This window comes from Anas acuta, chromosome 24 (assembly GCF_963932015.1).
Source record: "Anas acuta chromosome 24, bAnaAcu1.1, whole genome shotgun sequence".
Classification (NCBI taxonomy): Eukaryota; Metazoa; Chordata; class Aves; order Anseriformes; family Anatidae; genus Anas; species Anas acuta.
In genome coordinates this window covers 3,727,323-3,751,860 of record NC_089002.1, presented here as the reverse complement: position 1 = coordinate 3,751,860, position 24,538 = coordinate 3,727,323, and the positions used below count along the sequence as shown (strand labels likewise).

At 62.7% G+C, this 24,538-nt stretch overlaps 3 protein-coding genes across 4 annotated transcripts; all 3 read right to left on the bottom strand.

Annotated features, from left to right (window-relative positions):
- Window positions 1-803: 803 nt before the first annotated feature.
- On the bottom strand, window positions 804-10,233 carry ETNK2 (ethanolamine kinase 2). The gene is made up of 8 exons (XM_068660340.1): window positions 9,922-10,233; window positions 5,861-6,120; window positions 5,250-5,387; window positions 3,963-4,105; window positions 3,742-3,825; window positions 3,161-3,336; window positions 2,083-2,156; window positions 804-1,951 (listed from the first exon to the last, which is right to left on the bottom strand). The coding sequence occupies exons 1-8, from the start codon at window positions 10,204-10,206 to the stop codon at window positions 1,879-1,881; spliced, it is 1,233 nt and encodes a 410-aa protein (XP_068516441.1). The 5' UTR covers window positions 10,207-10,233; the 3' UTR covers window positions 804-1,878.
- A 3,048-nt stretch (window positions 10,234-13,281) lies between these two features.
- On the bottom strand, window positions 13,282-20,781 carry REN (renin). Its single transcript, XM_068660313.1, has 9 exons — window positions 18,011-20,781; window positions 17,254-17,410; window positions 16,991-17,114; window positions 16,602-16,720; window positions 16,261-16,457; window positions 15,126-15,248; window positions 14,461-14,605; window positions 14,274-14,372; window positions 13,282-13,915 (listed from the first exon to the last, which is right to left on the bottom strand). The coding sequence occupies exons 1-9, from the start codon at window positions 18,445-18,447 to the stop codon at window positions 13,754-13,756; spliced, it is 1,563 nt and encodes a 520-aa protein (XP_068516414.1). The 5' UTR covers window positions 18,448-20,781; the 3' UTR covers window positions 13,282-13,753.
- Window positions 20,782-22,384: 1,603 nt separating this feature from the next.
- Window positions 22,385-24,134, bottom strand: GOLT1A (golgi transport 1A). 2 transcript variants are annotated; one of them, XM_068660360.1, is made up of 5 exons: window positions 23,989-24,134; window positions 23,283-23,374; window positions 23,015-23,197; window positions 22,797-22,857; window positions 22,385-22,599 (listed from the first exon to the last, which is right to left on the bottom strand). In XM_068660360.1, exons 1-5 carry the CDS (start codon window positions 24,011-24,013, stop codon window positions 22,460-22,462), a joined length of 501 nt encoding a protein of 166 aa, XP_068516461.1. In that variant the 5' UTR covers window positions 24,014-24,134; the 3' UTR covers window positions 22,385-22,459. The 2 variants fall into 2 exon arrangements, with proteins under 2 accessions (XP_068516461.1, XP_068516462.1); XM_068660361.1 differs by having other exon boundaries at window positions 22,797-22,860; window positions 23,019-23,197.
- Window positions 24,135-24,538: the final 404 nt, after the last annotated feature.

Sequence of the window (24,538 nt, the reverse complement as noted above, 5' to 3'; positions counted from 1 at the left end):
CGGCGGGGGGGGGCGCAGGGGCGGGCGCGGAGCCCGTGCTCCGCCGTGTGGCCGCCGCTGGGGCTGCGGGCTCCGTGCGCCCCCCCCGGGGGGGGGGTCCTGCCTCCTCGCCCCCCCCCTCCTGCCTCCTTCCCCTTGTCAGAGCTTTATTTATTCCCCCTCCCCGGGCTGCTGAGGCTGGGGGCGGGTGGGTTTTGCTTGGGGTGGGGGTGGGGGGGGAGGCGGTTTTTTGGGGGGGGGGGGGGGGGGGCTGGCAGCTTTTCCTCTCTCTCTTATTTTTTTTTTTTTTTAAAGACTGTAAATATAGATAGAGCTTTATTTTGTTAATAAGACGAGTAACTTAACCTGTATATTTCACATACTTGTTTACAGCTGTCCCCCCCCCCCACCTCTCGTTCCCCCCCCCCCCCCCAACCCCTTGGCACAATAAAGCTGACTTTTTGGAGCTGAGAGAGCTGGGGGGGGGGCTTCACCCCCACCTTCCCTGCCCCTCTTCCAGCCCAGCCCCGAGGCTTTGCTCCCTCCCTTTTCTCTCTGCTGGTCCCCAGCTCCTTCTCCTGCCTGCGGGGGGGGGTCCCAAGCTACCCCCCCCTCCTTCCCACCTGGGTTTTCGTGGGGGTCTCGGCCCCTTGTAGCCACTTTGGGGCTTCCAAACTCTTCCGCCCGCTGCAGCTCCAAGGGGCCCCAGAGCACAGCAAAAGCCCACCCTACAAGGGGACCCCCCCGTGTTCCCCCCCCCAGGCTCTGCCCTTCCCCAGGAGAGCTCCGGGTGCTCCCCCCAGGCGCCACGCACCCACTGGCCCCCGGCTTTCCAGCTACCAGCAGCTTTTATTGCGCACCAAAACCAACACCGAACGCAACAAAAAGTCCCCAAAAAAACCCCTACAAAAAAAAGTGGGGTAAATTCCTGGGCCCTGACAGTCCGCTGTCCCCAGCTCCCCCCCCCCCTCCCCAGCTGATGATGATGATGAACGCCACCCGGGGACAAAGCTGGGCCCCCCCCCCACTTTTTGGGGCAGGGTGGTTCCAACACCGGGGTGTCCCTTGCGGCGCTGCGCCAAGGGCACAGGGATGGGGCAGCACCAACCCCCTGTCACCCCACCCCAGTGCTGGGGGAGCTGGGAGCCCCCCTGCCCTGCTGTGGGATGCTGTAAGGGGGGTCAGGGAGGAGATGGGGGGCCCAGGAGACCTCGCCCCCCCAGGGAAAAGCAGCTGTGGGCTGAGCGCAGCGTGGGGGGCGCGGGCACCCCGAGCCATCGCTGCCCCTTGCTGCCTTGCAGCATCCTGGAGCCGGTATGGAAAAAGGTCCCCTGCTCAGAGACGGCCCCAAATCTGGGATCAACACTGACCTAAAAGGTGTTTTTTGTGTTTTTTTTTTTTTTTTTGGGGGGGTGAGAGCCCAAGGGACACCGAGCAAGGAGGAGGCAGGGAGCCAAGAGGGCGACGGGCGCAGCGTGTGCGTTGGGCAGCTGGAGCGACCTGGCAGCTCCTGGGGCTGCTGAGCAGCTGGGGGGGGGACCCGATCCCTCCCTCGGGGACAGCACGGAGGGAATAAACCCGCTGCCAGGCCCGGCAGCAGCGGTGCCAGCGGGGCACGGAGCCGCTGGGCAGCGGGGCTGAGCCGGGTGGCGAGGTTTCCTTGCGCAGGGCAGGGACCTCCCCGAGGCCGTGGTCCTGTCGAGCGTCTCGTGGTCCAGTCTTGGGTATGTCCAGGGTGTCCTTTAAGCGGGGGGGCTGGGGCAGAGCTCCTCTTCCCCCCCTCGCCACCAGCAGGACCTGCCCTCACCCCCGGCTGGGGCGGGGAAGGGGCGAGGGGGGCGCCGGGGGCTGTGGACGCAGCAAGGACAAAATAGCTCAGGGTCTCACGGGCCAGAGATGCTATTTGGAGAGCTGCAGGGCTGTGACCACCGGCTTCATCTTGAAGTACTGTTTAAATCTTAGCTTTGCATATCTGCCGAAAGAGGGACGGCTGTGAGACGCTCGCCCCCACCCCGGTGCTGACTCCCGCCCGGGCCGTAGGATCCGTCCAGCAGGGAGGGACCTTTGGGGACGTCGGTCCCCTCCAGCCCCTCCTGGACTCACCTTAAGAAGTTAAAGTCTATGGTAGAGTATTTATCCTGGATCAGGCCCCAGCATGCCCAGAGGAAATGGGATGCCTGCAACAAAACAAGGCTCAGGAAGGGGTACGGAGCTTCCCTGCCCGCGGGACGAGATGCCCTCGCCTCTCCCGGCTGGGTCCCAGCAGCCCCGTGGCCGTGACCACAGGACACGGGGTGGCAGCCAGCTGGGGCTGGCCCAGGGGTGTAACTTTAGATGCTCCGGAGGTGGATGGCAGCCCGGGTGAGGAATGCCAGCAGGAAGGATGCTGAGCAGCCGCGCAGCATGCTCGGGGCACCGGCTCGGGGTACGTGCTCAGGGGTGTCCAGTGTTGGTAGCTGGGTGTCCCTCCTGACCCCACAAAAGCGGGCAATGGGGATTTGGCACCGCTGGGCCAGGTCCCTGCTGCAGCAAAGGGCTCTGCTGGAAGGGATGGGGGCAGAGCTCGGGCGTTCAGCACGCAGAAGGTGCAATTTGGCCAGGTGCTGCCTCACTCACCTGGGTAGCTTTTGCTTTGGCCTTTCCGAAAATCAGCTTTGTAAATGCTCTTGGCAGAAGTAAAGGGGTCAGGATGCCCCCATCCCTCTCACAACTGAAGCGTCCCCATCCCTGCACCAGCCTGCGGCACCACCGGGGACCTCCTCCTGCCCAGGTCGCTCTGGCACGGGGAGGACAGAGCCAAAAACCCCCCTCACACCAACCCCGCCGTGCTGGAAACCACCGCGCCAGCTCCAGCCAGGAAAAAAAAAACAGCTGAGATTGCACCCAAAATTTCCAGAGGATCAGCTCTGTTTGCCCAAAAGAGGATTTCCTCATGCTTGGCTGCACCCGGGGGTCACGCAGCCTCTCTGGTGGGATGCCCAAGGCTGCGGTGAGCCGCGCTGCCCTTTGGCACAGGCTGCTGCTGGCACCGCCTCTGACCTTGCCCTGGGGCTCAGCACCTCCGAGCGCAGCCGGGTCCTCGTGGGGAGCCCCCTGCCCTCACCCCAAACCCCCCCAGCCCCTTTCCGAGTGTCCAAAACCCATCCCCGAGCCCAGCTCCTTCCCCCCCTCCGGCACTCACCAAGGAAAACTTGTTCACTTGCACGTAGAGAGCCTCCAGCTCCTTGTCGGACACGGCCGGCCCCGCGCCCCCCTGCTCGCCCTGGGTGAGCTGCTTGTAGGCCTGCAGGTAGGAGCGCAGCCACTGCAGCTGGGTGTCCTTGCTGGGGTAGAGGCGGTAATCCACCTCCTTCACGCCTGCGAGGGGACCTGGGGTTAGCAAAATCCCCTTGGGGGGGGTCTCCAGGGTGACCAAGGGGCCCCCCTAAGTGTGCCGGGGTGGGTGAAAGCATCCCAGCTCCGGGCTCGGTTCTGATTTGGGGCACCCGCCCAGCTCCACCACGGTTATCAGAGCTGGGTCCTTGCAGGCAGCATCAAACGGGGGGGCTCACGGCAAGCTGAGCCCCTCCTTGTGCATCGCTCTCACCCTGGGCAGCCCCTTTTTTAATTCTCTTGGACAAAAGTAAAGCTCTGGGGATGGATCCCTGCCCATTTCCCAAGGGATGCGACAGCCTCCTCTGCACCCTGAGGACGGGGGGCCCTCGGGGAGCCGCCGCCACCCACGGGGGGGTCTCGGGAGCCGTGGAGAGGAGCCCGGCTCACCCGCAAACTCGTTGAAGTGGTTCCCGATGTCGAAGGCCTGGTAGTTGTAGCCGGTGTACTCGTAGTCGATGAACCGAACTTGCTCTGTGAAGGCAAAGCGAGGGGCTGCGAGGGGCTGGGGACGGAGCCAAGGGGTGCCCGTGGGGGTGAGGGGACAGGACACGGGGCTGAGCCCCCCCCCCCTTCTCCAGGCTGGGCACGCCGCGCTGCCGCACACCAACCCTGCGTCCTGTTGTAGATGATGTTCTTGCAGAGCAGGTCGTTGTGGCACAGCACCACCGGGGAGCCCAGCTGGGACAGCGTCTCCTTCATCCAGGCCAGCTCGTGTTCAAGTGTTTCCAGGCTGGGCACGTCCTGGTGGAGGCTGGGGAAGGGGAAGGGGAAGGGGAAAGGGGTGGAATCACTTCTGCTCGCATCCCCTGGGGGCGCAGGGGAAGGGTTGCCCCCCCCGGTTCCCCTCGTGCATGTTATAAATGAATTAATCAGTGGCACCAAGCTAACGAGGCTGGGTTTGGTTCGGAAGCCAGCTCGGGCACGTGGCGCATCCTTGGTGCTGCCCGGGGCACCTGGCTCAGCCTCAGCCCTTCCCCTCCCCTCGCTTCGGTCCTCACCCACCCCCAAGCGTCACCAAATCAGCCGCGGAGCCCGGCAGCGCCGCTCGCTTCCCACTAACCCAAAGGCCACGGGAAGTTTTGGCGTCCCCCAGGCCACGTAACCCATCCCGTACCCTCTGCGGTTGCAGTTCCAAGAAGAGAGCCGGTTAATAATTACCCAACCGACTGCATTTAAGGGGCAGACGTGGGTAAAGTCTGCCCGCAGCACGGCAGGCGCGGAGAGCAGCCCAGCGTCCCACCCAGCTGCCGGGACCCGGTTAATTATTTGCCTGCCTCGGGGTTCGTTCACCTCCGCCGCCTTTTGGGGCCGCCCGCATCCTTCCACGGACTCACCTGACGTGAACCCAGCAGGGCATCGCCCCGCCAGCAATGGGGTGAACTGGTTTGGAATGGGAACTGGCTGCTTGCGTCTACGCTGCGCCCCCCAGCACCCGCTGCTCAGGTCCCCCCCCCAGTCAGAAGGGCCTGAGCATCACCTTATCCTAGCCATGGCTTCGAACGCAGCCTCGGTTTGCAGGGAGGAGGAGGAGGAGGAGGAAGATTACAGCAGGTGGGAGCTGCTGGCTCAGGCTGGATCCTGCCTGGGGGATGCAGCACCCAAAGGTGCCTCTGCCCTAGCGCAGTAAAAATCCTCCCTGCACCAGGCTGATCCATCCCACGAGCATCCCCTGCTCTGAGGGGCTCATCCAAAAGGTTGCTCAGCGAGGAATCGTGGCCCAAGCGTGGCCACGTGGCCAGGACCACCCCAAAAACCTGCTCACAAACCCCAGACTCCAGCAGAGGCTTTACCTGGGGACCGGGGCTCTTCCCCCAGTCCCATAGGAGGACCTAGAGGTGGGTGGGCAGCGGGTGCCCAAGCCAGAGCCTGGCTCTTTGGGATCCCTCTGCCTTTACCTGGGGTTGGGTACCTTTGGGCTGAGGTCCATCTTCACGAGGGTGAGGTATTTGTGCAGCTTCTGCCAGAGGATGGGCTTGGGGAGGCTCCCGTTGGCATGGATGGCGTGCACCCGGGCCATCTCCTGGGCCACCAGCCTGGAAGGAGCCACGGAGACAGGGGTGAGAGCCCGAGATGGGGCTGGAGATGTCTTAAAGAGATTCCTAAAACCACACCCAGCAGGGCTTAGACCCCTCTCCGTTTCAGCTGCGAGCCGCTGAAGGATTTTAAGACCCTGTCTGGGTGATGGCATTTGCCTTTCCAGGGGAGGCTCAAATATAAACCACAATTCTCGGGCAGTCTCTTTACTCACCAAAAGCTTAAAAAAAATGGTGAAAAACCCAGTGCCACTGGGTTTTTCCACTGAGGTGCCCCTCACCGGGGAACTCAGCCCGGTTCCCCCCCTGCACCACCCCGCTTTGGGCACAGAAAGGACGGGAGCAGAGCCCCCGGGCACCGCTTCAGAGCGAAGCAGCAAGGGGCAGAGCTGGAAAAGCAAAGCAGGGCCACGGGCTTCATCCAGCTCCCCCCATCCCCGCATGCCCCAGCACTTGGGGGGGGTCCCGTGCACCTGAATATGCGGGGGTCCCGCACGTGGTCGGGCCCCAGGGCGATGCCGGGCAGGAACTCGTAGCAGAGCCCGTTCTGGAAGGCGCAGTAGAGGTCGGGGGCGCAGCCGTGGGCGCGCAGCACCTGGAAGTTCCTCAGCTCCGTCTCCCGGTCCACGAAGAGCTCCGTTTTCCTGCCGTAGATGCGCACCAGCACGGCGTCCACCATGTCCTCGTCCGTGTAACAGGCCACCAGCTTGTTGGTGATGCCGTCGGTGAAGAGCTGCAGGGGGAGAGGGGCGGCAGAGGCGATGCCCGCAGGGCTCTGCCACGCGGGGTGGGCACGGGGGGAACCCCCCCCCTGTCCTCCTGGCACACCCGTGGGCAGACCCCAGGGGAAAGCAGCGTGGTGGTGGCAACAAGAGGCAACGGGCAAATGGGATTAGGACGTAGCAGTGCCCAAGGAAAGCTCCCGTGGGAGGTGGAATGAGTTTGTGAGGCCTCAAGGTTTGCGCCTAAGCTGGGGCTCTGCATGGGCACGGTTTTTCGGCTACCCCAAAGCGCAGGTGCGTGGGGTGGAAACCCGCTGCTCTTCTCCACCCGGTTGCTCAAGGGCAGCGGGATGTGCTGCAAGCACGCTTGGCACCCCAGCAACCCTGGGAATCGGTCCCAAAAAAATCAGCGCAAACCTTTTGGCAGAAAACGAGAAGGAAAAAAAAAAAAAAAAAAGCCACGGCAAACAAGGCTGAGCAAACACCACCACCCCATCTCCTCCTCCTGATCCTCCCCGCGGGGCCGGGCCGGGCGGGAGTCGCTGATAGGCAGGGACGTCTCTGCTGGGGACGTCTCTTGTCACTGCCCTGATGGCTCCTCGCAGATGGAAAGGGAGTTTTGTTCTCCCGGCTTGGCCGCCTGCCCGCGCACATGTGGGCCCCGCTGCCTCCCGCGCCGGGGTCCCCTTCCTGCCCCGGTTTCCATCCCCTAAAGCATGCCGAGGGGTTTGGGGCTCCTTGGCCCCGTCGGAGACCCCCATGTGGGCAGGATGCTCAGCTGGAGAGGGGACCCAAAAGTCCCCTGAGTGTTCGAGGGGATCCAAGAGTCCCCCGCATGATTGAGGGGACCCAAAAGTCCCTGAAGTGTTCAAGGGGATCCAAGAATCCCCTGAGTGTCCGAGGGGACCCAAAAGTCCCCTGCAGGTTTGAGGGGACCCGAAAGTCCCCAGAGTGTTCGAGGGAACCCAAACGTCCCCCGTGTGCTCTCCCTCCATCCCCCTGAAGCTGGGCGAGACAGAGCCGGGGCGATGCTGGCGGAGCGGGAGGGCGCGTGGTAGGGAGCAGCGGTGCTCGGGGGTGGGACGGCTAATTTTAGCCGGCTCACTCAGCAACTCGCGCTCCTATATAGGGTGCCTATATATAGGGCTTCCCTATGCAGCCTGCCGAGGGAAACTCAAAGCGCTGGAATTACACACCCGAGCTTGGCCGGCGCAAACGCCCCTCCTTGCACAGCTGGCGGCGGCATCCCCGGGGGGAGCACGGTGCACGGTGCACGGGGCAGGCTGTGCCAGCCCGGCGGCATCGCCCCCACGCTTCTGCTGCTGCCTCACCTGCACCTGAGCTGGGCTGACGCTGCCCAAGCAGCCGAGCTGCTTTGCTCAGGCCACATCATCCCCGTTTTCACCACGGTGCTGGGCTTGGCTTCTGTTTTTCTCATCCCGCCGGGCTCCAGAGGGCAGAAATTCAGCAAGCGCAAGGTGTCCTGCCGTGCCAAAGGTGTCCCAGCACGCACAAGGTGTCCCACCACGCACAAGGTGTCCCAGCACGCACAAGGTGTCCCGCTGTGCGCCGATGCCTCTGCGAGCGCCATGCGCAGCAGCCGCAGGTGAGCGGCTCCACCTGGAGATGCTCGGCGCTGCCTCACGCGCTGGCTCCACGCAGCGCCTTGTCGTGCTGCCTGGCGGCGTGATCAGCCCTTTGCAGAGGGTTTAGCGGGATTACTGAGCCTTATCCCCCACCCCCCCACACCCCGCCTTGAATTCCAGACCGTTAATTTTGGAGGCTCGCACGTGGCTCAGCAGCAACCTGCACGCACGCAGGGGCTCGCTGGCACCCCCTCCAGCTCCCAACGAACGAGTGTGACTCCTTGGGATATTCCTTGACACTCCAAAGTGCAAATAATTGGCTTCAGGGCCACGGCCTGCTACCAGCCCAAATCCTTTCCTGCTGTTTTAGTGTGATTTGGGTTGGGGGGAGGTGAGTGTGACTGCTCCAGGAGCTTGGCAGCAATTAAAAGAAAAGCAAGACCTGGCGCAGAGATACCGAAGGGATGCAGCTCTGTGCCGTGGGGCTGCACCCCTGCGAGGGGACACAGGCAGACCCCCGGCCCCTCCTGCAGCCCTGTGCCTGCGGTGAGCCCAGGGGTCCTGAAGCTGCCGCGTTCGCTGCCTCCCCGTGCCCACGCCGGCACTCCTGCTGCCGCTCCTCAAGCGCCGAGCATGTCACAGCAGCCGAAGTTAAAAAAAAAGTCCTGGGAGGCAGAGCACAGCCCTCTGAAGTCCTCGTGGTGGTTCATTCAGCTCCTCATCGCAGTTTGTCTTGTCACCAGACGGGTGATGGAGGTGTGCGTGCGCCCTGGTAGCGTGGCTGGAAGTCACCGACTAACGCCTGCACCGCTTCGGTCCGGGGATGTTTCTGCCCAGGAACGGAGCTCAAAGGATGAGGAGCCGGCTCCCCGGGCACAACCTGCAGCTCTGGGGGTTGGAGACCCCGACAGCCGGAGGGCAGGTGGGGGAGGCCGAGCACCCGGACCCGTCCTCCCCATCTCCTGCACCCTGCCCCAAGCGCCGTGGGATTTTTTCCACGGCACAGGCACAGCCTGGTACAGTCCCTGCAAGCAGCTGTGCACTGACACCGTGCACCGAGGTGGTGTGAACTGGGCACCGCTCCAGTGCGCGGAGGAAAGCTAACAGGAACGCTAATAGGAACCAGCTGAGGACCAGTGTCCCACTCCAATCCCCTCCCGAACTGCTCTTGCAAGAGCAGCGAAGGGAAATGCAACTGGAGGTTTCCCCCACATCTCCCAAGTTTTTTTTTTTTTTTCTTTTTTTAAATTAAAACCACACGCACGCACGCACGAGCTGCTGTTGAGCACGGATTCCCCTCCTATGCCTGGAGAGAACCTGGCCACCAGAGAGCCAGATCCTTCTCCACCTCGGGTCTCCCCCAGCCGTCACCGCGGCAGGCAGGGCTGTGCCGCGCTAGGTGCCGCGCAGCGCCCGGGACATTTCCTGCCCTGACAACTATGTGGTGTGAGGAACTCCAGCTCCAAGCTTCCTGTCTCTTACCATCTGCCCTTTTCGCGTGTATTTTTCCTGCAGCTTCTTGTATTTAATTACACTTGGCTATTAATACATTTTTAATGACACTCCAGGCACACGGGAAGTGTGCGCCGTCGGAGGACACACGCGCACACGTCCGTGCGTCTCGGTGCGCCCAGCTCCACCGTGGCCCCGCTTTGTGCCCCCCAGTGAAGACGCAGCCCCCACTGCTGCACCCCAAGACCTGGCACTCACGGAGGGGGGGACGGGGCTGCAGAGCCACGCAGCCCCCAGCCCCAGGACCCACCGTGCCAGCTCGGGACAATGCCAGCTCCTGGCTGAACTCCTGCTCAGCCCCGCGAGGGGACCGAGCAGCGGTGCAACGCTGCTGGTAACCCACACCAGCCTCGCTCCTGGGACCTGCTGCTCCCCCAAGAAGAGCGATGCTGGAGGGGGGGCTGCCAGCACGGCCCCCAGCCTCCACCCCCTGCAGCAGCCCCCAGCGTCCCGCTCCCATCCGCAATCCCCGCTCCGTCCCTCCCCAAAGGGGGGTCCCCAAAGCCTGCTGGGGGGGGTTTAATGCTGGAGACCTATGCACACCTGCACTGCCCCCCATGGAGGGGGCCAGGATGTGTCCCCCCCCGGCAGGCCCTGCAGCCCCCGCGGCGGGTCCCATAGCCCCCCATAGCGGGACCTCGGCGCCCCCTTTACGCACGCCCTGCGGCCCCCCCAGGGCGAGCCCCCCCGCCCCCCCTGCGGCGGGGGCCATACCTTGGTCTTCACCCTCGCCGGCTCCCAGCCGGGTCTCAGCTCCCGCACCAGCCGCAGCGCCCCGGGCAGCACATCGCCCTCATCCACCGCGATCCCCAGGTGGGGAACACACGGAGGGACCCCGCGGCCCCTTCCCCGAGCCCGGTCGGCTTCCGAGCAATCCGGGCAGCGGCCGGCAGCTCCGGCCATCCCCAGCTCCGAGCACCCCGACCCTCGGCCCATGTGCCGGGGGCTGCGGCGGGGCCGGCGGCCGCGGGGAGGAGCCGCTCGCCGCTGGGAAGCCATGAGTCACCGGCCCGCCTCCCTCCGCCCGCCTTCCCCGGCAGCTCCCGCCCGCATTGTGAGCTCAGCGGAGCCCGCACCGAGCCCCGCACCCGGCTCGGCACCGGGGAACGCCCCGGGGAGCGCCCCCAGCCCGGCCGCCGCCGGAGCATCCCCGCGCTGCGCCCCCGCCGCATCCCAGCCCTGCGCCCCGGGGATGCGCCGGGGCTGGAGGGGTTGCGCCCCGCAGCCGGGGATGCTCCGGGGGTGGTGGAGGGATGTGTCCCGCAGCTGGGGATGCTCCTGGTTTGGGGGCGCGTGGCCCGCAGCTGGGGTTTGGGATCGGGGCTGGAAAAATTGGAGGATGGAGGTGAGCGCGTGGGTACGGGGGAGAAAGGTGAGGGTGGGGTTTTGGGGGGGATGCAGCACGTGGGGGGTGCTTCAAGGTGTGCTGGTGGCGTGGTTTGGTGTTTGGGGTGGGTCTGGGGGGAGATAGGAGATGGATGCTGTGGTACTCGGGGGTCCCTTCTGGCTCGGGGTGTTCTGTGGCTTGGTGGTCTCCAGGAGTCCTCCCTGCACTGCCCTCTCCGGACCTGCTACCATAAATCATAGAATTAGACAATCACACAATCATTAGGGTTGGAGGAGCCCCCCAGGGTCACCTGCTCCAAGCACCCCCCCACCACTGTCCCCACCGAGCCGTGTCCCCAAGCACCAGCCCCAACCTCTCCTGGAGCCCCCCCAGGGACGGGGACTCCCCCACCTCCCTGGGCAACCCGTCCCAACGCCTGCCCGCTCTGTCTGAGCAGAAATGGCTCCTCATTGCCCACCTCAACCTCCCCTGGCACAGCTCCAGGCCATTTTCTCTTGTCCTAACACCATCTCACCCACAATGCTCCCACCCCACCCCAATAGGGATTTACAGGAGGGCTGGGGGGAGCTTTGGTAGTTAAGAGGGAGCGTTCCCCACCCGCTGGCCCAGCTCCCCATGGCCCGCTGACACTGCTCGAGCCCAGCTTCATTATCAGAGGAAATTACAACTGCCCGTGGCTCGGAGCAGAGAATGTCCCCTCCAAAGTTTACAGCTGGCTGCGGCTGAAACCAGCTAAATGGACCGTGGAGACTTGGGGAAAATCATTTAAGGAAGGGGGAAAAAAATAAACCAGCCTGTTCCCGGCGTTGCTATATATAGAGTGAGCTCTGTCAGTTTTAATAGGATGGTCATAATTGCTCCGGCTGCTTTGCCGGGCTGAGCGTGGCCTAATTGCTTGCCCGTAAAGATCACAAGTGTTAATTTGGGGCAGTTGCGGGTTAGCAGTGCCCCGCAGCCTGCTCTGCGCAGCAGGCACCAGGAAATCGCCCTGGCACAGGCTATTAGAGGTGTTAATAGGCTGGCTTAAGGGGCCCGGCATCAGCACCGCAGCAGCCCGGGCACCTTTCCCTCCCACTGCTCGGAGCAACGGGAGCAGAATGAGACCCCAAAAAACCTCCTGGTGGAGGCCAGCCCCACCATTTCCCAGCTGAGGGCTGTATGCAGAAGCTGTGGCGGGGAGGTTAAATCACCTGGTGCTTTTACAAGCTCGGAGACGCTCAAATCCTCTCCAGACCAGACCCTTTGCGGTACAGAGCAGGGCAGAGGAGGCTTAGCTATTTGCAAAGGGAAATTTCCCTGCGGAGAAGCTTGCCAGCATCTCCATGAGGCTAAAAGGCTGCAGAGAGGCCAGGCTGCAGCCTCAGAGCTGGCTTGTGCAGCCCAGCCCTTGCTGAAGGTCCTGGGGAGGCTCCTGTGCCCGTCCCCACGTGGCTGCTGCTTCCCAGCCCTGGGGTTTCCTCTGCTGAGCGCACGGGAGCGAGCTCAGGAAGCTCTGGATGAAAGCGGATGGCCGGGGCCCCTTCCCTCCACCCCCAGCCCCAGGGGGCCATCACCACTGCTCTCCTCGTGCCCCATAGAGGCGATGGATCTGCTGCAGAAGGTGATGGAAAGAAGCAAGCAAACCCTCGGGCGCTTTGAACTTCCCCTCCCCGGAGACCCAGGGATGTGCATCCCAAGGCGGAGAGGTTTAAATACCCCAGCGAGGCTTCACGGCCACGCAGACCTCGACCCTGCCAGTGGGGAAAAACATCCGCTCAGCCACATCCTTCCGCGGAGCAGGGAAGGGGACGAGGCGCTGAGCTGGCAGCACGGCTCAGCAGCAGCCCTGCTCGTGCTGCAAGGAGCATCGCCCTCCCAGACAGCCCGAGAGCCAGCTCGTGTCAGCCTGTGCTTTGGGCAGCGCTGGGAAACCCTCAGCAGTCATCGCTGGTGGCAGAAACGAGGATGAGAAGCTCCTGCAGGAGTTGTGCTCCAGGCTGTGCCCCAGACCCGTGGCACTCACAGCACCCGAGCGGGTCGAACGGGAGAGGAGAGCGCCTTGCAAAGCGCTTGGCCTTGGGGGGACGCTCGGATTTGCAGCTTCTGTGCCGTGTCGGGAGCCACTGCAGCTCGACGAGAAATGTCAGCCCGCGCTGGGAGTGCTGCCTGCACCTCCTGCCGGGGCTGCCAGCCCGGGGCTCGCAGCTCCAGCATCCCCGCTGTGCGTCTCCACAAGCAGCAGGGGCAGAGCCCAGCCTGGGGCTGGCAGCTCCAGCCGAGGCGGTGCTGGAAACAAATCAGGAGCTGGGGCAGCCGGAGCAGCCTTCCTGCTGGGGCAGAGCCAGCCGCCCCGAATCGGAGCCGCAGGCGCCTTCCCCTCCCCAGAGCGCAGCAGACAGACAGACGGACGGCCCCGTCCCGCTGTCCCCAGGGTGCCACCAGCTTTTGGGGGAAGGCAGGACGAGGCACGGGTAGCTGCAGCTCACCTCCTGCAGGAGAGGCTTGCTTGGTGGTTGTGTTACCCCAGTTGGCCTGCAGGCAGGTACAGGGGGGTCCCGCTCTTGTGAAATGGGTAGGGACAGAAAAACAGCTCCTGCTGTGCTGCATTCCAGGGGAGGAACACTTGTTTCCCCAATTCCCTTATTTATTTATTTATTTATTTATTTTTATTTTTTTTGGTCTGATTTCTCCCTTCTGCAGGAATGAGCGCCCACTCAGCTTCCTGTTGCTCTCAGATTGTTTAATATTAAAACACGAAGAGGGGTCGGGTACAACACCAGCCGAAACAGCCACCGTTAAAACCAGCCCGATTATTTTTTCTCCCATTCAAAGAACAACCAGAACGATAACAAACCACCGCTCCAAAACACCTGCAAGCTGCAAAAAACCTCTGCTCCAGCCAGCAGGGAGCCGCCACATGCTGCCCTGTTGCACATCACACCCTGAAAGTCTCTGGAGGTTCCCCTGGGACCCCCGAGGGGGATGCTCGGCGGAGGATGCTCTCCAGGCTCCCGTCTCCCCAGCAGCTGAGGCTCTCGGGAAGCAGCGCGGGGGTTTTGGAGTGGGAGAACATGAGGCTGTGCAGTTGCTTCAGTACAGAGAGGAGGTGGCTGTGCTTTAAGGAAACGCCGTTCCCGTTTGCATTCCCATTTGCTTCTCCCGGGTGCTGCTCCTGCCTCCCAGCTGGCTCCCCAAAACTCCCCCCCGGGGCCCCGGCGCTCAGCGGGCCGTGGCGAAGCCGATGCGGTTGTTGCGCCGGTCGAATTTGGTGTAGTAGTGCCCGATGAAGCTGGCACCCAGGATCCAGAGGGGGCCAGCAGGCGGGGGGATGTCCAACCCCAAGAAAGCCACCACGCAGACGTCCTCCCCGTACTGGGATTGCTGCAGGGAGGAGCAGAGCCCGTGACAGAGGTGCCGGGAGGGGGATTCCTGGCTCAGCGTGCCATCCCCAGCCCCACAGCTTGCTCTTGGCCTTCAATCCCCTTCCTCCACGAAGGGATATCCCTGCCTGTCTCTACTCCTTGCTCTTCACCCCAAATTTCTCCCCAGTCACCCCCCTAGGAAGCAGCTGAATGTGAGCATTTGGGGAAAAATGGGAAGCATCCCTCTGGGGCTGGCTGGGGAGAGCCGGGAGGGTGCAGCACGGCACTGGATGCTCCCGGAGGCGCACGAGCTGTGTCCCTCTCCCCGTGACGACCCCATCCCTGCCCTCCCACCCCCACGGAGGGATGCAGCTCACCCGCAGGACGTAGGCTGAGCCGCCGAGCGCGTACGCCTTGCCGCCCAGGTGGAAGGAGATGTTGGGCAGCTGGGGGACCCGGTCGCAGTCAACCACGTACTGCAGGAGGAGGAGGAGGAGGAGACGGTGCTGAGCCCCGGGCTGGGCTGGGGTGCGGGGCAGGGACACGGAGCAGGGCTTCGCTCACCTCTCCTTCAGCCATTTCTGCCGCCCCGATGGCTTTCATCAGCACGGACACGGGGCCGGCCGGGCCGGTGATGTAGGATGCTCCGGTGTCGATGGCCACCGAGCAGCCTTCCTTGCAGAATAACACCTCAGCCCCTACCGACACCCTGCAGCAGGAGGCAGAGGGGTGACCCTGAGCCTCCCGTGGTGGCCACAGCTCAGCCCCGAGGGTTTCCATGGCCAGAAACACCAGGCAAGCAGAGCTCGTGCTGTTCCCGGTGCCTCCAGCACATCAACCCTCCGGGGGCACCTTCAAGCTTCTCAGACACAGAAGCTAAGCTTCAGCATGTGCCTTTTTCACTTTTTTTTTTTTTTTTTTAATTATTATTTTTAAAACCAAACAAAGCAGGCTTGTTCCAGCGCTGCCGCTGCAGGCTGAAGGGGGTTAAATTCCTCCACCGCAGCTTCGGAGCTGAATCAGCCCACGGTGCTGCCTCCCCCTCCGCATTCCCCAGCACCGTGATGCTCATCGCCCCGCGGCTCCGTGCCAGAGGAGCCCACCCCGCTGCCTCCCTTTTCCAGCGGTGTGGGGGGAAAAATCTCCCCGCCACCCCCAGCCTGCTCCTCCCAGGCCAACCCTCGCAAGCCCGGGGTTTGTAGGATTTACCCGGTGCCCCCTGTCCTCACCCCTTCATGCTGATCTGCCAGTAGCCGCTCTTGCTGACGCTCAGGTAGTGGAAATCGCCGGTGTAGTAGGCTGGGTCGCTGCCTCCCAGGATGATTTCCCCGCCGGGTTTCAGGGGAGCGTTCCTAGGGTGCAAAAACACAGCGGGGTGACTCTCCCCTACCCCCATATCGCTCGGGGTCCCTAAAAACCCAGGGGTAGGGGGCAACAGCATGCGGGGCTGCCAGCCCGGTGAGCAGAGCAGGAGAAATCCCGGGTTAGTCCAGAGGGTGCAAGGCAAGAGGATGGAGAGCTGCGGCACGTGGGTCCCCGAGCAGCTGGGGGCAGGTGGAGCAGTTTTGGGGTCTGCTGCCCCCCGGGTGCACGGTGCCTGTTAGTGGGTGCTGCCTCGAGAGCTCCTGCTGGTCTTCTTACTTCGAAGCTCTGCAAAAAGGAGAGGGCTCTGTCGGGTTGTGCTCTGCGGGTGGTGGTGTCCCAGGGGGCTGGAGGCACCCAAGCAGCCCCCGGGTGAGGCTGTGAATGCAGCTAGCATCCTGAGGGGTTGTTTGTTAGGGGCGAATCCACCTCTAGTCGAGGTAAAGAGCCACAATTTGTGCTTTAAGCACGCATTTGTGGGGCTGGTTGCTGTGGCACATCGTCAGGCGGCTGTGGCCCCGATCGATGGGCAGTGCGGGGACGGGGCAGCGATCGTGGTCTGCCAGGAAAGGGCCCTTCCTCTGCCCCTGGGGGATTTAGGGCTGCTGGGGGGAGGGCACGACAGCTTGGGGCACGAAATGGAGCAGGAAGGTTTGCTGATGCAGGTTTTTCTTCTTCCTTTTTTATTTTATTTTATTTTTTTTTAATTTTGCCTTTAGGCGAAGCCCTGCATCTACCCCCTGCTTGGATGGTTCCAGCCCCACGAGCAGAGCCGGAGATTTTGCACCCTGATGGTGCCACACGAGCGGGGAGCACCCCCCCAGCTCTGCCTCCTGGGCCACCTGGTTCCACCCCAGCTCCCGTGGGCACCCTCCCCATGCCCAGGTCCCACAGCCCCCCCTGTGCCTCCTTCCCAGCCCTAAGACGTGACCCCAGCACCGACAGGGTCGCAACACCCACACTTTGCAAAACCAGGTGCCCCCAAAGCCCTGCGGGACCCACCGGCTGTAGTAGACGGAGAACACGTCCTCCTGGAGGATCTGCTGGGAGAGGATGCGGTCGAAGACAGGGGTGATGCCGTCGATGGCCTGGCTGGGGTATCCCATGCCCAGGACCCCGTCAAACCTGGCAAAGATGAAGGGGAAGGCGGGCAGCGCCGTGGCCTCGGCGAACACCTGGATGATGGGGATGTCCGACACCTGGGGAAGGGCGCGAGGGTCTTTGCAGGGAGCTTGGGGGGGCCAAAACCCAACAGAGCCCCCGTTTTTTGGGTACCCGGCTGGGCTCCTATCAGGGAGCGGAGCCCCCTGGCAGATCCGGGTGCTCCGAAATTCAGGGCTCACCATCACCACGTCCTGGCTGAGGAAGCCTTTGACGCTCCCCGTGCCGTAGCGGATGGCGAAGCCGGTGCCGTTGGCGATGTACGTCCGCGACTTGGAGGAGTCGTAGCGGCTGTGGGAAACTGGGGAGGGGCACAAGGGCATCAAAGATGGCGAGGGAGGGGACAGCGGGACCGGCTGGCGGCCCCTGCTCCCCCAGCTTCTGCAGGAGGATGAACCCAGCCTGCCCCAGCACCAGGAGACCCCACAGCGGCGAGCAGACCCCATGCGCAAAGGGCTGTGAGCACCCCTGGAGGGGAAGGGATTTGCACCCCCACATCCATGGGGTGCAGCTGGGGCCGGAGGGGGTCAGCCCTGGGGTCCGGCTGTGCCCCCCCACCCCAACCACTCACCGCAGGCACTGTAGAGGGGGGAGCACTTGCAGGACGGCACCCACAGGTTGGCCGAGCCCGTGTCGAAGACCACCTTGAAGGTCTGCGCGGGGGTCCCGATGCTGATCTCGCCAAAATACTGGGTCTGGAAGAAGCAGAGCGCGGGGGGGGGTGTTAGCACGGGGTGCACGGCTGGCGCTCCAGATTTCGGTGCTGGAGCCGGTGGGAAAGAAGAGGAGAGGGATATGGGGTGGCAATAAACCCCTATTTAGGGAGGGCCTCACGTCCAGGTAGTTGGTGAGGAGGGTGGGAGCCGTCCCGTTTCGGGGGCCGGCCGCCCCGCTGCGCCTGCCCTGCCGCAGCTCGGGGAAGACGTCCGCCACCTTCACCCCCATCTCCTGCAGCGTCTGCCGGATGGACGGCATCCTCCGCAGCGCAATCCTGAGGGCACACGAGAGGGCTGGGGGGCATGGGGGGCACCCACCAGAGCCCCCCCACCAGCTCCCTGCTCCCCTGCGCTGGGAGATCCAAGCGGGTGGCTCTAGGTGGCAGCAGCTCCCTGCGCTCTGGGGCCGCAGCCAGGCCCCCCCCCCTTGGTCCCTTTCCACCCCCATCCGCAGGGATGTGGCACTCGGGGTGCAGGGATAAGGAGGGGGGACCCCGGGGGTGCCTGCTGCAGGAGGAACCCCCCCCCTGGCACCGGGCTGTGGTGGCGCAGGGTGGCCACAGGCTGCGTTGGGGCTCGGTGGCTCTGCACCGAAACGCGTCGCCTTGGCCTCGTGGGTTATTTGGGAGGCAGAGCTGCTGTCAAACCCCACAGTGCTCAGAGGGAGAGGGGGAAGAGAAGCGAGGAAGGTGAGCTGTGCTGGTGCAGAGGAGGAAAAGAGGAGGAGAGGTGTTTCCAAGCGGGTCCGGGGGAGCGGAGCTGCAGCGGGTGCCGCAGGAGGAGAGCTCCGGGGTCCTCGGCACCATCCTGAGCGCTGAGAAACGAGGGGAGACAGCAAGAGCCAGCACGTCACGGTCCTCAGACGTGGCTGGTACCTCTGCAAAGCCTGGGCCGGCGAGTGGAAGAAGCTGGCACCCCAGGTCAGGGCCAGGAGCAGCAGGTACTGCAGCAGCCTCCTGCTGTGGCCGGCCAGCATCGCGCTCTCCCAGGGCAGCCTCCTCCTCTGCCAGCAGCTTCCCCGTGGCCCAGAGGGGAGGACGCTTTTATAGCCTGGGTTTCTGCCTCCCCGTGGGTTTCTCCTCCCCGCTGGCCGAGGGAGGGCTGGGGATGCTGCAGGCAGCACGCTGCAGGTGGCTGGGGGGTGCCCGCGGTGGGTCCCACGGAGCTCCTGGATCCCAGGGGTTGGCAAAGGGTCGTGAACCCCAAACCCACGCTCTCCGCAGCCCTGCTCGATGCCAGCACCAACCCATTGCTGGCACAGCACCTGCAGGGCATGGACCAAGTGCCTGTGGGTGTCCCTCAGCAAAGACATCGGTGATGGGGACACGGGGGTGGCTCAGCTCTAACCTGCCCCGAGCCGAGCAGGGCAGAGGAGAGCAGAGAAGTGGGGTTTTCCCAAAAGGCCAGGGGTAGGAGCAGAAAACACAGCCCCTGGGCCATACGGACACTGGGTGCAAGCCCACCAGCCTGTGCTACCCTTATGGGGCTGCTCTGAGCACAGCGAAGGGGGAGAAGCCCCCCCCAGCAAGGGAAGAGGGCCTGGGGGCAGAGAGGAGCTGAACTCCATGGAGTTAATCGAGGTACAGGAACCTGCAGCTGGGCAGGAGGAGCTGCCCCCTCTCTGCCCCCACGAGCAGGGTGTGGAGGAGCTCAGCACTTCTGGGGAGGGCAATTTGCTATCCCCAGCCCTACATTTTGGAAGGAAAATGACCAAAGGGGATGCGCAGGTGGCAAGCTGAGCTGCCCCCAAACCAGCTGGCATCCTTGCCCAGAGGAAACGGGTGCTTGGGGGGTGGTGAGGAGGACACCCCACAACCTACAGACACCTCGTTTCCAAAAGCAGGGCTCCAGCCTCCTCCCCCTCACCAAAAAAAAAAATAAAAAATAAATCCCTTGGGGATTTTGGCCGCAGCATTTTGGAGCTGGGGAAGGCTGAACCCAGCGGGCACCGAGGTTCAGCCCCCGCTGGCCGTGCTGCCCCCCAGCCCTGACGTCTTTTCCCACGCAGGGCCCCGGCGCTGCGTCACTGGGGGTGGCCTCGTGCCCCCACCGCGGGCTGCAGCGGGCAGAGGGGTCAGGAGGCAGCAGCCTGGCCCCTGGCGAGGAGCCACCGGGCATAAATCCCCTTCCCGGGCATCCCGAGGGCTCGTGAGCTTCGCAGAGCCCAGGTCCCCAAAGGAGGGGTTGAGGTTGCAGCGTGACATCAAAAGGGACGGTGTCAGCCTGGGGAAGGTGATCCCAGGGCACGGGGCCGTGGGGCTCGGCATTTCCAGCTCTGCTTTGACCAGGGGAGAGCACGGCCACAGGACCCCGAGGATGCTGAAGCCACAGGGGACAGCTCCAGGCTTGGCTTTCCCGCAGGAGGGACAGGGGGGACTCATTCCCCTGGGGCCACCGGAGCACAAAGCAGCTGGGAAAGGCAATGGGATGCGGGTACGGGGCCAGGCACTGCCTGGTGCTGTTCCCCAGGGAGGAAATCCAAGGCTGAACCAGGCAGAAACAACTTACCAAAACCCGTGGCAGGGGAGCTGCAAAAGGACAGGTTTTTTTTTTTTTTTTGCCTTGCAGGGCTGGGCTGGCAGTGCCAGAAGATGCCCCCTTGGTGCACGGCTCCTTCCTCCATGCGAGGAAAATCCCCTCAGGGCATTTTCCAGCCCCCTCCACCAGCAGCAGGACGAGCAGCTGGCACACGGGCGATGGAAAGAGCTGCCACGGGGCTCCAACTCACCAGCCAAGGGTGCGGCTGTGTGTGGGGTTTTGGGGAGCAGGGCAGGGGGAAGCAGCACTGGGACGGACAGCCACGGGGACAGCAGCTGCCTCCACACCTCCCGGATTTTATCCCCTGCCCTAAGGGAGCTCAGACCCGTGGGGAGGGTGCTGAGCCCTTCCCACGCAACCCCGGGGAGTTCTGCTCACCAAAGCGCCTCTTAGCCTGGATTTGCAACGGGTTGAGATAAGAGGCAATCGAGCAAGGCTGCAATTTCCTCCCTGGCTGATTTGTGCGCTGCCGCCGGGAGCCTGCTGCAAGGTTCCTTCAGAGGCTTTCGTGCACTTCCACATCCGACAAGGGGCAGCTCGTCTGGAAATAGCAGGGGAATGCTCTCCAAGTTATTTCCTGCCTGCTTTCAAGGAGCCAAGTGATTGAGCTAAGAGCAGAATCAAGGAAAACGCTTTCCAAAGGGCAACGACGCTTTCCTGAGAGGAAACTGCGCTCCTCTCCAAGGCCAGGCTGATCTGAACGAGGGCGCTTCGGAATAAAGCTTGAACTTGGTGCTTGTAACCATTCCTCTCTAAGCAACATCATTGGGAGATTTTGCGAAATAACCTTCTTTTTCTTGAGGGATCTTTAAAAACAATACAAAAGGTGGATGCATTTCTGTGCTTCCCACGCATTTTACGCGCATCTCTAGCCTGAGTTTGGTGCTGGGGGAAAAGAAAACAAAAACCACACGAGGCTCAGGAGGATCCTTGTTCCAAAGGACCGAAAAGCTCAAGCATAAAAACAACTTTGGGGAAGGATGAAGAGGGAAATGAGTGGCACCAGCACCAGGGGGAATTCAGCCACTGACGTCAGCAGAGCCAGGGCTTCACCCAAAGCATTTTCCTAAAACCCAACCCACTCCAGCAGGACCCAGGGAGGCAGCATTTGGCTGAAGCAGAGGGAAAACGTGGCCCTGAGAGGAGGCTCTGATGCAGCCCCAAGGCATCTCAGGGCTGCCCCAGGGATGGGGGTTAAATGCAGAGAGCATTTTGTTACGGTGCACGTGAGGTCTCCAGCACCGTGCCTCTGTCTCGGTGGCTCCCTGCAGATACAGCCTGGCTGGGAGAAGATGTTCTGCAGCCCAAATGTAGGCTTTCAGCTGGGATGAAGCAGACAGACATCGCAGATGTGCTCCAAGGAGGCTGCAGCCCTCAGCCACCTGTGTGAGAGCCGAGCCTGGGGTGTCTGAGCTCATCCCAGCTCCTGGTGCGCTCCAAGCCCTGCTCCTTTATCACCAAATGTGACCCCGATGCCTCTCCCACTCCCATCTTCCTCCTACCCACAGCCAAACTCACCCCAGCAGAGGCTTTCAGGATGGGGAAAAAAAACTAACAACCTGCACTCAGACTGAAGGTGCCCCCTCCAACCCAGCAGCAAGGGGCAGCTTTCCCCAAACACAGCTCCCCCCAGGGCAGCCCTGCTTTATTCCCACTGGAGAGCTCGTCCCCTGCAACCCCGGGCTCAGCTGGGTGCTGGGGCTGGGCTGGGGGTGTCCAAACGAGATACCCCAAATCAGCTGTGCTCCCAGAGCCATTCCCAGCCCCGCTTTCACCCGCTGCAAAGCAACTGCAGCGCCTGCCGAGTGCCGCCGGGCACAGCCACCGCCTCGCCTGGGCTGCGCTTCAATCAGGAGGGAACAGGTTGGGCACAACCTCGTTAATTAATTCTGGCAATTTAAGAAGGGGATCTGCACAGGGACCTGCTTTGATGTGATTGCCCTGGTTTAATTAAACTTCTGACTTGCACCCGGCTCCCCGAGTGCTCGCAGGGACCTGGCTCGCATCCACGGAGCTCGTGCCTCGGGTTGCAGCCCCACCGGGTTATGGAGCTGGCAGAGCTGCTCCTGGAGAGAGGATTCCCCGCATCCCAGGAAAAATAAATCCTTCAAACTCACCTGCCTGCCCTCAGCAGCCATCCCAAATGGCCCATCCCATCCCCTGCTCACAGCCACCCCAGCTCCACCAGCAGCCCCCCCCCAAGCTGCCACCAGTGCGCCCAGCCCGGGTGCATCCCATGGGAAATGGGGCTGTGGGAAACGCAAACCCGGGCTGATAGCGCTCCGAGATAGCAGCTCCGTGTCTGCGTGCTTCCCTACAAGTGCTTCAGCCCCCCTCCCGCCCTAGCATCTCTCAATTAATTAATAACCTCGGATGTCATTCGCTTTTTCATGGTCACTGGATTTGAAAGGGGGGTAATTTACTCTCCCCCGATGGGGTCATGAAATGTTAATGGGGTTTAATGGGTGTTTTGCTAACCTCCCCTGCCCTCTCCTGCTGCTCCCTGGACTCCGCTTGCCGCAGCCCACGGCCCTGTGAGCTCCCGGTGCCACCACGAGCCGTGGCCATGGCAAGGTCCCCGTGCCACCACGAGCCGTGGCCATGGGAAGGTCCCGGTGCCACCTCCACCAGGCCGTGATGCTTTGGGGTGGCACTCAGAGGAGCCAGAGCCGGAGCAGGCTCTGAGCCCCAGGAAAGGCGCACAGGCTGGGTTCGGTCTCAGACATGTTTTTTAATCAAATCCAAGTCTCATCAGGGGAAGATGACAAAATAAAATAAAATAATAGCTACCAAGCCTGCCTGGTGCAGCCCCCGAGGCACCGTCCCTGCAGCGGGGCCAGCTCCAAGCCCCGGGGCAGCAGCTCCCACGGCTGGATCCATCCCGCGGTCACACCATGGAGCTGCTTTCTCCCAGCTTCTGCAAGAGCTGCAAGAGGGACGGAGCTGGATTAGTGGTCAAATATTTCAGGGCATCCTCCAGGAGCTGCGGGGAGGCCGTGGTGCCTTTCCCCGGTGCGTCCACGATGATTTAACTCAGCGGTGCCAGCGATTTGCATCACCCGTGGAGTGCAGACCCCAAGCACCACATCCACGGGGGAAATCCCTGCCCGGCGCCCTGCTCACCTTGCTCAGGATGGGGATATTTCCCAGCGAGCCCAAAAACCCGAAAGCCACCGGGAAAAAACTCCTGCACCGAAAGAAAAGGCTCCGTTAGGAGGGCTGGGGGGGCTGATGGGGCCACATCCAGCAAGCTGCGGGGTGCTCCATCCCCTGGCAGATGCTGGTGGCGTGGATTTGGCGCTGCCCCCACCCCGTGCCGTGGCAGCCGGGTGCCGCAGGACAGACCTGAAGAGGCTGACGAAGCCGTAAGCCTCCAGCAGCATGCCCAGGATCGGCCAGCGCATGAGGACGATGAGGACACCCCCCAGGAAGAAGCTGGTGCCCTTCAGCTTTTGCCTCTGGAAGAAGAAGGTGAAGGTCCGCCTGAAGCCGATGATGAAGACCAAGCCGGAGAGGAAGAGGATCTGGGAGGAGGAAAGCGGGACGGGTGAGATGAGCCCTGTTCAGATGGGCGTTTGGCTCCGGGCCTCCCCAGCGGGGTGTACTCACGTTCCCAAAAGCCAGGAGCACCGAGTCGAAGTACAGGAGCATCCCAAAGAGGATGAAGAAGACGCCGAAGCCGACCAGCCCCAGGCTGATCCCTGTGGAGGACAGTCTGAGACGAGGATTCGGGCACAAAGCTCCCCCTCGGGCTGTGGTTGCTGTTCTGGGGGCCTCCCCATCCCGTTCCCTCCCAGAAACATCCTTTCCGTTTCTCTCCAAAGCCTTTCCACCTGCCAAAAAGCTTTGGGCAGGCTGCTGGGTTCCCTAAAACCCCTCCGGGCTGCCGAATACAGACTAAACCACAAGGAAAAAAACAAAACAAAACGAAAAACGAAGGGGAAGGTCATTTGCCTGAACTGCCGGTGCAGCAGGCACCGGGAGAGGCTGGAGATGCTGGGGCAGGCAGCGAGGAACCAGCACCTCCCTGCTCCCGCTCGCCTCTCCTCATGCAAAACAGGGGCAGAGAGCGAGGGCAGGGCTGGCCCCATAGCTCTGCACCCCCTACAAAGCCCCCCCTGCACCGCCGGCACCCAGCGGGGTGCAGCACCCACATCCCAGCCCGGCTCCCCCCGTGCCCCCTGCACCACGAAGGGCTTCGCACCATCGTCCCCTCTCCGTGCCCCGATGTCCCCAAACCTCCAGCCCTGGCACGTCCCCGGGGCGCATCCCACACCCCGCCGAGCATCCCCGCGGCCACCGGCTGCCCGCTTACGCTGGAAATCGTTGAGAGTCACCATCTCGCTGCCGGGGGGGGCCGGGGGAGGCCGGCGAGGGCGGCCACCCTTCCACGCACTCCCCGGCAGTGACCCTTGGAAAGGCCTTCGGTCCCCACGTCATCCTGCAAATCATTAACGGCCCCACAGCTCCACCGGCGGGGACGCCGGGAGCGGCTCCCTTTCCAAACCCATTTATTCCTTGGGTTTATACGAATTTGCCAGGCACAACGCTCTCTTTTTTTTTTTTTTTTTTTTTCCCACTCTGTTGAGTAGCTGCATCGAAAATAAATCCTAAAGGGGAATGAACCCCACAAAACAGGGAGAGGGAGGAGAACGTGGTGCCAGCCCCCGAGCTCCGGGCAAGGTCCTTTGTGCACGGTGAGACCCTACAGGGGTCTGTGCACTGTTCAGTCCAGCATTAAAATAATTAGCTGAGGTCAATCCCATACAAAAGACACTGGCATCGTGTTATTTTGTAGATACTTTTATTTCTCTAACACTAGCAAAAAAATCCAGAAAACAACTATCCCCTTTCCCACCCCCCCC